Source organism: Tupaia chinensis, unplaced genomic scaffold (assembly GCF_000334495.1).
Source record: "Tupaia chinensis unplaced genomic scaffold, TupChi_1.0 Scaffold000354_1, whole genome shotgun sequence".
Taxonomy (NCBI): Eukaryota; Metazoa; Chordata; class Mammalia; order Scandentia; family Tupaiidae; genus Tupaia; species Tupaia belangeri.
In genome coordinates, this window is record NW_006159849.1 from 2,041,679 (window position 1) to 2,056,484 (window position 14,806).

Below are 14,806 nucleotides of genomic sequence, written 5' to 3' on the forward strand. Positions count from 1 at the left end.
CTGTTGAGGGTACTTCTCTATTGCATGCCCGCACAGTCACACGTATGCACTCTCTACATTTAAAAAAAGTAAGATGTGCCTTATGAAAATCTATGTGGTGTGTGGATTTAAAATTTTTTGGTACCAAATTAAATTCATAAAATAATTAGTCTATTTTTTAAGGAACTTTTCTAAGTATTCTCATATTTGTTGTAAGTATACTCCATCCCTGTATTTAATTAATGTTATTTTTATAAAATCAATTTTTATTCTCTCTTTATATATTAAAGATAAGCATTTGTCATATTTGTTTTTTTTTCTACTTATGAGTTTCCTTTTACTTAATTGCTCTCAACATTTTTAATATACTTTGATTTTATAACAAACATTTGCTATTGCTTCTTACTAGGTACATAGATAATACTACTTTCATTTGTGTTAATACATTATTACTTACAACCACTGTTATATGTGCTTTTTCCTTTTTTTAAATTATTCATATGTTTTTTAAATGATCACTATACATCATTTGGCTTGCAGAGAATTTACCCAACATGAAATGCACCTCAGACCAGTTCAGTCAAGAATACTACACACATTATCAATAGAGAATAAACCATTTTTGTGTCCCACAAATGTCTTACCTCCTCTCTATTTTTTCTCCTTGATTTCCTTTTCTATACTCTTACTTTCTCCCTCCTGCCTCCACACTATCTCACTGCTATTATGCCCTTCAATCTTTTAATCTCTACCATAGAGTGAGAACAATTGATACATATTAAATGGAGACATACAATGTCTCTCTTCCATAGCCTGGCTTGCTTCATTATCAAATGTTTTTTTGTTGTTTTTTGTCTTGTTTTGTTTTGTTTTATGGCTGAATAATATTCCATAGAGTATATGTGCACATTTTTTCAACCCATTCATCTGTTGGTGGACACTTGGGTTGGTTCTATGTCTTAGCAATCATGAATAATGATATAATAAACATTGATGTGCAAGTGCTTTTCCAGCTGAGCATTCTCCTGTCCTTTGAGTAGATACCCAGCATCGGGATTGCTGGATCATAGGGCAGTTCTATTTGTAGATCTTTGAGGAACCTCCATATTGTTTTCCACAGTGGCAGGACCAATTTACAGTCCCACCAACAGTGTAGCACAGTTCCCCTTTCACCACAACCCCACCAACACTTATCTTTTGTATTTTTAATCTTTGCCATTCTGACAGGAATTAGGTAGTATCTCATTGTGGTTTAATCTACATCTCCCTTATTATGAGAGATGTTGAGCATTTCCTCAAATGCTTTTTGGCTGTTCATGTGTCTTCCTTAGAGAGTGTTTTGTTCAGCTCATTTTCCCATCTTTTAATTTGGTTAGTCATTTTTGGGGAGAGTGTAAGCCACTTGAGTTCCCTGTGTATTCTGGTTATCAGACCTTTATCTGAGGTGTAGACTACAAAAATATTCTCTCATTCTGAGAGTTGTCCATTCACACTAATTACTGTGTCCTTTGTTGTGCAGAAACTTCTTAGTCTGATGTAATCCTACTTGTTTATTTGGGGGATTATTGCCTGTGGTTTGGGAATCTTACTTAAGAAGTCTTTGCCTACTTCAATATCTCTCAGAATTTCCCCAGTGTTTCCCACCAGTAGTTTTATAGTTTGAGGTGTTAGGTTCAGATTTTTGGTCCATTTTGAGTTGATTTTTGTTAATGGTGAAAGATGGGGAATCCAGGTTCATCTTTCTGCAGGTGAACACCCAGTTTTCCCAGCACCATTTGCTAAAGAGGTTTTCTTTGGCCAATGTAACTGGTATCCTTTATCAAAAATCAGTTGGCTGTATGTATTTGGGTTTGTTTTGGGGGTCTCTATTCTATTCCATTGGTCCACCTGGCTGTTTTTTGTACCAGTACCATACTGGGTTTTTGCTTTGTTTTGTTTTCTTTTTTTTTTTTTGAGAGGTTTTTGCTATAGGGCACATGCGCTTGCCAGAAAGAAAGAGAGAGACAGAGAAACAGAAAGCGAGAAATCATCCCCCAGGGGGGATGGCCATGCCGCAATCCCTTCTCCTCCATTCTCCTCTCAGGATCTTGGGCACGCATGCACACACACCTAGCGTGAGTTTAAGCCACCAGGTCCCGGAGTCGAACCACAGTCGACTATGTGGGAGTTCAGCAACATAGCCATTATGCTAACTGCTTATCGCAGTACCATTCTGTTTTGATGATCACAGCTTTATAATATATTTGGAGTCGGAGTGATATGCGCTCACTTCACTCTTCTTGCACAGGATTGCTTTGGCAGTATGAGGTCTTTTATGATTCCACACAAATTCTATGATTGTCTTTTCTAGATCTGTGAAGAATGTCTCTGGTAATTTGATTGTAATTGCATTAAACATGTAGATTAATTTGGGTAAAACTGCCATTTTGATTATATTAATTCTTCCAATCCAGGAACATAAGATGTCCTTCCACTTTTTTGTGTTATTTTCAATACCTTTTTAAGTATTTTCATAGTTTTCTTTTTAAAGGTCTTTGATTTTCTTAGTTAGGTTTATCCCTAGTTATCTTATACATTTCATGCCTATGGTAAAAGGGATTTCTTTTTTTAGTTCTATCTTGATCAACTTGTTCATATGTAGAAATGCTGTAGATTTTTGGTTGTTGATTTTGTGTCCTACCACTTTAGTGTATTCATTTATTATTTTGAGAAGTTTTTTCTTTTCGCTATAGGGTGCGTGCGTTTACCAGACAGACAGAGAGAGACATAGAGAGAGAAAGGGAGAAATCACCCCCCAGGGGGGATGGTCACGCCGCAATCCTTTCTCCTCCATTCTCCTCTCGGGATCTTGGACACGCACGCACACACGCCTGGCATGAGTTTTAAGCCACTGGGTCCGGGACACGAACCACGGTCGACTATGTGGGAGTCCAGCGACATAGCCATTATGCTAACTGCTGGTTCCCATGACAAATATATTTCCAGATTGTTTTAAAGTTACTATATTTTTGTATAAACTGAAGGTTAATATTTTGTCACTAAATTTTCTATTGTAACTTTGTCCATTTGAATTACAATTAGAAAATTATTTTTCATGATAAGATCAAGGGCTGACCCTATTCTCTTAGTTAAGGGAACCAGATCTTATATGGCTGACTGTGTGGTTGGAATCCCAACCTTAGTGGCTTGAAAACACACTGGGAGGATGTGCGTGGGTGGCCAAATCCCAGTACTATAGGAAAATGGAAGAAAAGAGATTGGAACATGACCATTCCCCATGGCAGGTGCTTCCCCCTATCACTCTCTTATCTTTCTCTGATGAGCACACATACTTTACAGAGAATAAAAACAGAGAGAGGGAGAGATTAAATATAACTGTTCACCTCTTAATTCTGTCATTCTTATGACTTGATTTTCATACATGTAACTCTTCAGTAAGTTAGGTTTTTGGAAAAGTCATGGCACATTTTTGCATAGAAAAAAATACATGACTTTTCCAACAGCCCAATATAATTAATTTCCTTATATACTATGTGATAAAAATAAGATCTAAACAGTTTTGTTTTGCTTCCATGTAATTTGCCATTGGGTTTTAGTTATTGCTAATGACATTGACTTTTCTTTTCATCATGTTTTGTAATATTTAAAAATTGAATTTAAGCATTTTACACTTATCTGAAATCTATAGGGCTCAAATCTCAGTGGACATTTCTTAATTATCTCCAGGATATTTTCATGACTGTCTCCCTGTATTTTAAAATCACTTTCCAACATGGACTAAATCTACTTCAGTTTGTTTTTGTTATCACTACAACTTCTGATAAGATACAGAGCAAATAAAAGGAAATGTAATAGGAAGGTGGGTTCCCAGAAGCGGAAACATCAACGATTAAAGTAAAATTCACCTCCAACCTTTTTCCTGAAACACCTGCTAGGCTTACTAAGATTAAAGAATGACCCTTTTATTGACCTCTGTTCAGTTTCCACCTCACCATAGCTGCTCCTTGATAAATATTTGGGGGTTGAATTGCGTTGAGCCTTAGGGCATGATGCCTTTCCAGAAAAGAATTCTAAGACTAGCTTTGCTTCTCCATTTCTCTTGTGCTTCCTCCTTCTCCTAGTTGCGGTCTAGCACAGAGCTCCATCCAGACCTTCTCACGGATTGCCTCACTGTGCAGCCTCTGCAGCCAGCTACTTCCCCGCAAGATGCTGCTGCTGACGGGACTGTGGGCCGCTCACCTGGACCTGGGCCGGACCTCTATCCAGGTATGCACAACAAAAGCAAAGCTGATCACAGCTACCCTTCTTGAGGCTTTCCACTGTGGTTAAAATGAATGCTCACAGGAGACAATTTCTCCTGAGATCACTGTATTTTGTTTTATCCATAGGTGGTAAATTGCTCACCTCTCCATCTGATTTCTGAGCTGAGTTTAGCAATTTGGCTTTATTTTTTATTTTTTATTTTTTTGTCATAAAGAAACAAAGTAAAGTAGTGCATTAGTTCTGGACTTCTGCCAAAAATTCAGTGTACCCAGCCTTCCCAGGTATCTTAAATTTACTAACTTGATTTAGACTTGAAGAGGATGTTTCCTCCTTAAGCAGGTAACAGGCTTGTGGATTTCTTAACAGTCATTGTCATCTTTGCATTTTAAAAGGAAGCTCCAAGTCTTAAAAAAAATTTTTTACATCAGTAAACCAACTTGAAAGAATGTTCATTAATGTTGCCAACCATTGAGGCAAAGAGGATGAGATGGCACTGCCAGACCACCTTTCTTCTGGCTGGGTTTGAGTAACAGGTGGCTTTAGAGTTGGACAATGGCATGTATATACTGAAAAATAAGAAAGGAATAATATACAATAAGGACGTCATTTTCCTTTTATTTGGCTATCCTGGAGTTTTGCGTATTTGCTACTCTCCATAGAGGTGATGTACTTGTGTAAACAACATTGATCCTTATCCTTACATTTGAAAGTTCTTACAGTAATGCTTTGTAAGTGAAAACAAAAGGATCACCAGCTCCACACCCCCAGACAAGAAGAATTTTCTATGGGTTGCAAATCCTGTTCCCACTCCCATCTAGAGCTAGGTTTGGCAGCAAACTATTTTGCTTTTGAAAAGTACTAATAAGCCATAAAGAATTAAGAATGTATTGATGCATTACAGTGGAATAGGAGAAAGATATGCTTGTATAGCTTTCTAAACTTAACAGTTCTCAGCTGATTCAAATGCAAAGGGAAAGGACATTAAGCAAATATTTTGGGAGTGTGAGTTGTCAGGACATCCTCAGTGATTATCTGGGGTCAGTGGGCCTTGGTCAGTTTGGGGTACTTATTCTTAGAGACAATATAGTCTCTGCATTTTGAGACCCAGGAAGATGAAATTGCAGTCTATTGGAAGGGGTAGCTCCATGGCTTGGTAGTTGAGGTAGCTGGATTTCACATGGCTGAAAATGTGGTTAAAGTCCCTAGCCCAACAGTTTGAGAGACATGCATGGTTAAGTGTACACACAGGGCCAAAATCCCAAAAGGAAGAAGGGATGGAGGAGAAGGGATTGGTGTGTGACTATTCCCCATGGGGAGTACTTTATCTCTTTCTTGTTCTGTCTCTGGATGGTGCTCATCCTCTAGCAAAAAAAAAAAAAAAAACTTAAAGTGGTTAAAGTCCCTAGCCCAACAGTTTGAGAGACATGCATGGTTAAGTGTACACACAGGGCCAAAATCCCAAAAGGAAGAAGGGATGGAGGAGAAGGGATTGGTGTGTGACTATTCCCCATGGGGAGTACTTTATCTCTTTCTTGTTCTGTCTCTGGATGGTGCTCATCCTCTAGCAAAAAAAAAAAAAAAAACTTAAAACTTATTTGAGAGTGCTCATCCTCTCCCAAAAAAAAAAAAAAAAAACTTAAAACTTATTTGAAGGGATAACCACATCTTACAGAGGTTTTAGGTACAGATGCATATACACACATTAACTATGCCAACATTACAACACATGTATGTACAACATTATGAGTTGATATGTCAAACATTTTTCATACGAATATTCATTCCAGCACATTAAAATAACAATCTATTTGGGACAAGCAGTTAGCATAATGGCTATGTCGCTGGACTCCCATGTAGTCTACCACGGTTCGAGTCCTGAACCCAGTGGCTTAAATTCACACCGGACGTGTGAGCATGTGTGCCCAAGATCCTGAAAGGAGAATGGAGAAGAAGAGATTGTAGTGTGGCCATCCCCCCAGGGGGGTGATTTCTTGCTTTCTCTCTGTCTCTCTCTCTGTCTTTCTGGTGAGTGCATGTACCCTATAGCAAAAACCTCTCCAATAAATAAATAAATAACAATCTATTTAAAAACAGCCTATAATTCATTTCCTTATTTCTTCAGTCCATAATCCATGATCTTACTGAAGACCTAGCACTCAATAATGAAGGACTAACACTAGCAGGATGTGGTTGAATAATGACCTAACAGCCAATATAATAGGCTAGTCTTGTTGCATTTAAACCTCTCGGACATGTGTTTGGCAAGCCATGATACATACGTGTCTGAATGTTAGTACCTTTGTTGAGGTAGCATACAGCATATGGCTCAGTTTCAAAGCGATGTTTGTCTCAATGTGTGTTTTTGTGTAGTGTTCTTAAAGTCTTAGAGTTTTGAAGGCTTATTTTGAAATGGTTTTGTCATTTCAAACAGATTTTCACTTTTAGTATGTGATGTTTTCCGTATTTGGTCCTCAAAAATATTTTGACCTCCATAACTGGCTGGGAAGCCGAAGTTGCCACAGCCACCCAGGGAGCATCCGTGGGTGACCTGCATATTCTGAGAATTTGCTCAGTTTAGTTCTGGAATTTTACTTCTCCGTGTAGCTTATAACTGTGAAAGTTGACCTTCCCTACTTCTTTCCTTATTCTTGCTTCCCTTGGGTCTGTTTTACTTTCTTAGTTTCAGCCCCTTTGTTTTATTGATTAAGCCTTTTGTTTGGTTGAATAGGCAACAAACCCAAAGGCAGAACCAGGCAGGAGGAAAACTAGAACACAGAAATTATAAATCTTCCTTTTAAAGAGCTAGAAATATACTTGTCAGGGTTCGTATTCATACCAACTGCAAACCTGCACTAAAGAAGGAAGCCAAACCATGAAATATGCCAAAAGTATAAAAGGAAACTGTTCATCAATTATTTAAACATAAAATCTGAAGTGGTAAGGCAATTTGACAAAGATTAAGACTTCGCTAAAGGGCCCCAAAGTTATGCTCTTTTTTATACAAACTCAAGAAAATATTTGTTTAGTGACTGCCAAGCACTTATGCCTTTAAGTGTTAGCAAATTGATTTATCACAGATATGTTGATGGAAAACTGTTCAATATGTATTAGCATATAAGATAAGAAGCTTGAATGCCCTGATGTTTTTAGAAGCCACTATAATTGAGGACTCATGGTATGGAGAAGTCATGGTTTTGAAATGGAAATATTTAGTGGCTACTAGATAATGATTTTTAAGATTCTAAGAGAGGAATAATCATTTTTTAAAAATTTTATCTTTTTGAAGAGGTTTTTGCTATAGGGCACGAGCGCTTGCCAGACAGACAGAGAGAGACAGAGAGACAGAAAGCAAGAAATCACCCCCTGGGGGGGATGGCCACGCCACAATCCCTTCTCTTCCATTCTCCTCTCGGGATCTTGGGCATGCATGCACATGCGCCCGGCGTGAATTTTAAGCCACCGGGTCCAGGACTCAAATCGCGGTTGACTACATGGGAGTCCAGCAACATAGCCATTATGCTAACTGCTGGTCCCAGAGAGGAATAATCTTCACAGCATTTAGATGAACAAGGAAGATAGCAGTTCTGACACACACAAATCTTGCAACCCTCCCAAAGTGTTGGATTCTTTTTTCAAACCTAACTTTTCAGGTTGGTTAAGACCAAACTCAGTTGGAAATGGCTGCTAGAAAAGACTTTCATTTCTGTGGACAAAAATAGTGTCCAGGGTCGAAGCAGCTAGATATCACCTGAGGCCCCTCTGAGGATGATTTGAAATTAAGGCGTTTTACCTGTCTCCCATCCTGAAAACCCTAGATCTCCCCAGGCTTGCTCCTGAGCTAACCTGAGAGCAATGTTGGGGTCTAATAGAAGGCCAGGTTAGTGATGAGCAGGCCCCAAAGATGGCTTTCTTTCCTTTCCTTTTTTTTTTTTTTTTTTTTTGTTTAGCAGTTCCATACTCCACATAGATAATGCCCTGGACCAGCCTGTCAAGTTAGGCAATTTATCTGTTAATCTGAGAGAGACTATTTCATAGCCAGAAGATCAGGATATGAGTCCCATTTTGAAGGCTTTGTACCTGTATAGATCTTCTGGCAAGCTTCTGTGATGAACTAATGAAGCAGATAAGCCTGCAGTTAGTGAGTCTGCAATACCATGGACAGCCTGGACCACTGCCTGGTCTTGGCAGGGAGTCCATTCAACTAACAAAGGATGCTATATGGAAGATGATCTATCCCATGGGTGATTGCAAAAATTATGGCTCCCTCCAAACCAAAGCCGTGCTCCAAATACAGTTAAACATGACCTTAGCAAATGACCTGAGTCATGTAGACTTCTTAGAGGCCAATGTGGTTGAGATTTTTGAGTCCCACAGAAACTACCCATCAAGTGAGGAGCTTATGCAGCTATAACAAGAGATATCTGCCAAAAAAGTGAATTTTATTCGTACCACTTCTATTGGGTTATGAAATAATTACCATGTTTAGAGCCTACAAGACCTGTTGAATTATCCAAATTTTGGGTATAACCTTAGACTTTTTTCAGGGTAAAAAATAGGTCTTTTGTTCAGATACTATGAGACATGTAGAATGAAAATAAAGACTTTTTTTATAGCAGAGAATTTTGAAGTCATACATGATCATTCCTTTGTCTCCACTCTCATTACTGGGAGATAAGGACTCCTCTCTTACAGTATCACCACTTTTTGTAACGAATAGCACCATATTAAACCTATTCAGGATTTAACATTCTTCATAAAATAGTTAATGTTTCATTTTAAAGTAATTTTATGGTATATACATTTTCTACATTCTCGAGTGTATTTGCTGTCTAGGGATAGCTTGCAGAGTTGTGTTATATAGAGAGAAAAATAATTTTCTATAAAAGCATCTCAAAGAATTTCTACTTTAAAAAAAGGATCTTAATGTAGAGATTTATAGGGTTCTAAATTGACACATGAATTTCCCAGAAGGTTAAACTTTATAAGAGAGTTGTGAAGATCAATCAACATGACCTATATAAAAGTCTTTTAAAAGACATAAAGCATTATAAAACTACATAGTTTATACTTGCTTTATCTTCAAAAGAACTGGTTTGCTTAGAATTCTCAATAGTGGAAAAGTGGTAGAACAGTTTTGAAATTGATGGTGGATAAGAGGAAGTGGCGACTCAGGCTACAAAAAGGGACTTAATGGGATACATTTGGCAACGAGGTCTCTGTCTCTTCTGACAGCTGCCTTAAATTGCTGTCCAAAAGCTTCCGTTGTTTTTGTAACATCACTTGTATCTGTGATTTATCCACCAGCTTGAATTAGAGAATCTGTGAAGGAAAGAGCAAAACTCATACATCTTTCAAGAAGGTATTGATAACTGTAACCTGTAGATCTGGCCTCCCTAATCTTGGGCCAGTCCTTCGGTGTACATCAAATCATCTGGAGAGTTTGTGAAAAAGCAGTTTTCTGAGCTCCACCCCCAGAGTCTCTGATGCAGTAGAACTAAGCGAGTCCAAAGAATTTGAATTTCTGCCAGGTGTTTCTAAAATGTTTCCAGGTGACACTGGGTGCTCCTGGTTCAGGTACCACACTTGGAAAATCATTGCTTAGGATCACAAAATGTGAAAAAGTGACTTACAGAAAAATGCTGTGTGAATTTTGACTGGTGGAAGTTAGAGTAAGAATTGCCCTGTAGTATATATTCCTATTCCTCACAATACAAAACCTATATATTAATATTTTGCTTGTCATCCCACACGAGTGTTATAACAGCACCACTCATATTTTGATTAAGAGTGATAGCTGAAAACCACTCAAGTAAAGAAAATTAAAATTTTGATTCCCAGCCAAGCGCAGGGCCTATTTGCATGTGTGCAACTAATGTTAATGCCTTTATGTGTTTGCAAGCTGCTTAATTTAGTGCTTCAATTTTCCATATCCACTTATTCTCTTGTATTCATGTTTTTCACGCAAGACTAAGCGGAATTACTCAGTTTTATAATATGCACAAGTTTTTGCTGTAAAAATATTTTTGTGAGTTAGCAAAAACAATTCCATACCTCATTGAAGAGAAGAGGAAAATAGTGAAACTGGGCAATTGTAACTTTATTCCTATTGGGAAAAGTCTTGATTATCTTCATATCATTATTTCTTCTTTTCTTCATTTAATGTTGTTTTGCCAGCATTCAAATACCATATGAGGCAGTAGGCTGGATCTACTTTGGGTGTGACCTAAGCAGGTCTTAAGGAACAGATGGATGGCAAAGCAGAGTTTCCAAGATAGGATTCCTGCAACAAGAAGCTAATGTCTTTTGTTATTAGTAAGTTCTGGGTCCAAATTCTGACTTTCTGCTTCAGTTGAATTTACTTTTCAAGGAAAGAAAGAAATAGGTAGTTTTGTCTCTTTCATTTGAAAAATAAAGAAAAACAATCTGGATATTTTCCATGCAACCCACAGCACTGTCTCAGACTACTGGCTTTTATAATACCCTCTTCAGTATTGTCTGAGACCAATGTGCCCCATTCAAACCATTAACTCTGCATTGCCAACAGACTTCGAGTCATCAGCTGTCTTCTTGGGGTCTGAGTGTTCCTGTTTCCAGGCTGCTCTCCCCACACTTTCAGAATTTCCTGTGGCTAGTTACAATCTGGCCTTGTGCTGTACCATCCAGTACTGAGTTCTTAGTGAATTTAGTTGTTCCTGTCTGGTTTCAGATCTGATTATCCAGGAGCTCTAGATTTCAGAATTGAGTCTTACCCTTGCATTTCCATCAACACCTATGTACACCCTACAAAGCCAGAGGTTATAAACTTTCCCAGAACCTTTTCCCTGAGAGTGTAGAAAAAGTCCTTATCTCCACCTTCTATGAGTCAGGAGGCTACAGGAAATGAACTATTTACTCCTTAAAAGAAAAGAGAACAAACTCTCACCAGTGTGCATAGGAATGTCCTCCTGAGGCTGATTATCAACCATTTCAGAGAAACCAATGCATGCACATACTTGATGAAAAGATGTACTGAATGTTCTAGAAGATTCCACGGTTGGGAGATTAAGGATCTGGGGATCCATAGTCCTGAAGTGCTGAGATAGTTTGGGGTTGTATCTATACAGAAAGTAAGGATGGGCAATATTTCACGTCTCCTTTCCTGAGGCATATTACTAACCATGTTTTATACAGTCCTTTTGGTCATCTGTCCAGCCAGTCTATGCTCAAGTATTAACATTCACAAGAGCAAATGTTACTTCTTCCTCTAACTCAAATTTCTCTCTTACTGAAATCAGTTGCTGAATTAAGTGACATAAGGAGTTCTTAGAGCACAGTAACTTCTCAGCATCTATTATTTATAATTACTGCTTTTATCTAAACACTAGAAGAATACATGTTATAGTTCTATGATGTAGATAGGGAATACATGCCATAAATTGCCTAATGAATAAAAGCCTAAAGAAATTGAAGATTTAATCAAAGTTCAACAGAATAAAAGAAAACTTAAATATAGTTGTTACATATTGTTTTCCAAACTTTGCCTGGTAATTCACATTGTGTGTGTGTGTGTGTGTGTGTGTGTGTGTGTATGTGTGTATTTTTTTTAATTCTAACTTTGCCAGAGGGTACTTGCACTTGCTGGAGAGAAATAGAGAGAAAACGAAAGTGAGAAATGGAGGATGGCTATGCCACACCCCTTCTTCAACATCTCTCCCCTTGGGGTTTTGGGTAGGCGCACACACACACACACACACACACGGTGTTTTTCTGGGACTCAAACCATGCAGTAAGCCGTGGGGGATCCAGCACCATAATCATCAGGCCCCCGGCCAGCCTCCATCTTTAAATTAAGGAAATCTACTGCTGGAGTCTAAAGGAAAACAAATTCAAATCAGAAACCCATCTCTTGGATGTCAGTGCTCCCTGGACTCACACTGTTACAATTTTGTTTTGATGGTTACAAGAGTTTCAGTATTTAGAAATAATGTGGATTTTGTTTGTTATTGCTTTGTACGGACAGTGTGGTATGGTTAAAAGAACGTGGAACTACATCTAAACTCCAATCCTGTCTCTCCACTTACTACATGTTTACTTTGGGTAAATTGCTTTTCCTTCTTTATAAAATGGTGATCCCACAGGACTGTTGCAAGAATTAAATTAGATGGCATAAAAGTTTTCCATATCCTCGCTGGCAACTGGAAAATGTTTGGTCCATGTTCCTTTCTGCTTTTCCTTTCTTTCTGCTGAAAAGTTCAGAGAATTACTTGTGAACCAAGTCAATGTCTATGACAGAGAAAGAGTCTCTTCTATCCATTTCTTTTATACTGAATGCTACTACCTGGGATTCAGTAATAGATGTCCTGAGGTTCACTGTGGTGGCACAGCAGTAATACAGAGCTCCATGAAGTCATACGGAAAGGTCCTGGGTTATGTCCCCAGGTTTCTCTGTACATGGCAGGTGAGTATCCATACGTATGATCCTGTCTGACTGAGGCTGGGGGTGGATTATAGCATGAAGACCCTGTTAAGAGTACCTCTTTCTTTATCTATCAATAAATAAATTTTGTAAAAACTAAAAGATAAAAGATAAACTGAGGTAAAGAGTTCCTTCCAAGAAGGGTTCAAGTCTGCTGAGGGTGTTTTGTGGTTTTGTCAACTGTGTTGGGGAGAGATGTTCAACTGTTAAATTATCTATTTTGTAAGACAATTAATAATTTGATTGAATGTATAAAAGAAAATGAAATGAAAAATAAATTAATTCATTAATAAAAAAAGAAGAAGACTTGGAACTTCTATACTCAATATTCCATATTTACATTTTCGGATCTGTCAGTTAGACTTTTTTTTTCCCTGCTGCCATGAAGAATAGTTTACTTAAATGAGTAATTCAGAATACCAGTGTGCCTGCTTGAAAAATGAGCATAATGAACAGTGAGTTTGTGAGAGTGAGACAGGTAGAGGAGAGAAGTTGTATTGATGGCCTCGACCAAGGCAATTTTACACAGTCATTGTTTTGGCATTGTTGAGATACAGCCTTGGTCCCTCCTGATGTCATGAATAAACTCTTACAGGCATGTCATTTATCTCAAAATATACACCAAGGCGTCCAGAACACTATTCTTGACTATTTTCCTTACCTCAAATATAGTTACCATATTTCAAGAACAGTTCCTTAATCTTTTCACTATAGTTCTTAGTAATTTACATATAACAACTAATTTATTACACCAAGGATAGGTAAACTATGACCTATAGCCAAATAGGCCCACCTTCTGATATGTAAGGCTTGAGAACTAAGGGTGGGTTTTTGGTATTCTTGAGAGGTGTGTGTGTGTGTTTTTCTGTTTTGTTTTGTTTTGTTTTGTTTTTTGCTATAGGGCGTATGCACTCACCAGAGAGAGAGAGAGAGATAGAAAGCTAGAAATCACTCCCTGGGGGGATGGTCACACCACAAACCCTTCTCCTCCACTCTCCTCTTGGGATCTTGGGTACACACACACATGCGCCCAGTGTGAGTTTAAGCTAGCGGGTCTGGGACTGGAAGCACGGTCTACTACATGGGCAATTCCTTCTTCTCCACTCTCCTCTTGGGATCTTGGGCACACACACACACACACACATACACATGCATGCAGTGTGAGTTTAAGCCACCGAGTCTGGGACTCAAACCACGGTCGACTACATGGGAGTCCAGTGACACAGCCATTATGGCAACTGCTGGTCCTGAAAACTAAGGATGGTTTTAAGAGCTTTAGATGTAAAAAGAGCTACATCCCACATGTGAGAATAGTTACTTAAAGAAATGTGGACATTGCCTCTTGCCTGCAGAGCCTACAATATTTACTATCTAGCCCTTCACACACACACACACACACACACACACACACACACACACACACACACAAAGATTGCTAGCTTCTGCTTTATTTCTCACATCTGGGACATCCATCAATGTTTGACTAAAATCAAGGAAGCCATGAAGTGAGTTAATTAAAATGCATTAATTAGGGCCAGCTGGTGGCATGGTGGTTGAAGTAACAGGTGTGAGGTTGGGGCAGCTGGATCCCACATGGATGGCTGTGTGGTTTGCACCTTAGACTTGGTGGCTTGGGAGGCATGCTGGGCACATGTGCATGCATGCCCAAGGTCCCCAGAGGAAAGTGGAGGAGAGGGGATTGTGGCATGGCCGTCTCCTGAGGCAGAGGTAGAAGGGATGGAGGGAGGGAGTTTCTGTCTCTCTCTTACTAGCTCATGCACTGTATCAATTAATGTATCAATTAAGGAGAATGTATTATAAGACAGATTTGTGGAATGTGTACCGGTTTTATTGATTCTATATTTTAGATTTAGCAAGTATTTAATAGCCCTGGCCTTGAGTCTTTAGCAGCCTTGTAGCCATTGGGTTACCAGAAATATTTATAGGTCCTAGTATTAACAACAGATAACACCAGAGCTGTTTCTATCAAGTGTTCTGGACACTTAGACTGCCAGACACTACTAATCTTCCCTGTGGCATTCTATGGAGCCCCAAAAGTGTGTCACTCAAATGGGATAATTACTGGTTAAGCCCCTCAAATTGCAGGAA

At 38.6% G+C, this 14,806-nt stretch overlaps 1 protein-coding gene across 5 annotated transcripts in view; it reads left to right on the plus strand.

Annotated features, from left to right (window-relative positions):
- Positions 1–14,806, plus strand: part of GLIS3 (GLIS family zinc finger 3) — a 550,468-nt gene that overhangs the window by 468,264 nt on the left and 67,398 nt on the right. For all 5 annotated transcript variants that reach the window (XM_006152427.3, XM_006152430.3, XM_014589326.2 and 2 more), the window contains one exon: positions 4,101–4,245. In XM_006152427.3, the coding sequence (XP_006152489.1) occupies positions 4,101–4,245 (145 nt within the window). The remainder of the gene's footprint in view (positions 1–4,100; positions 4,246–14,806) is intronic.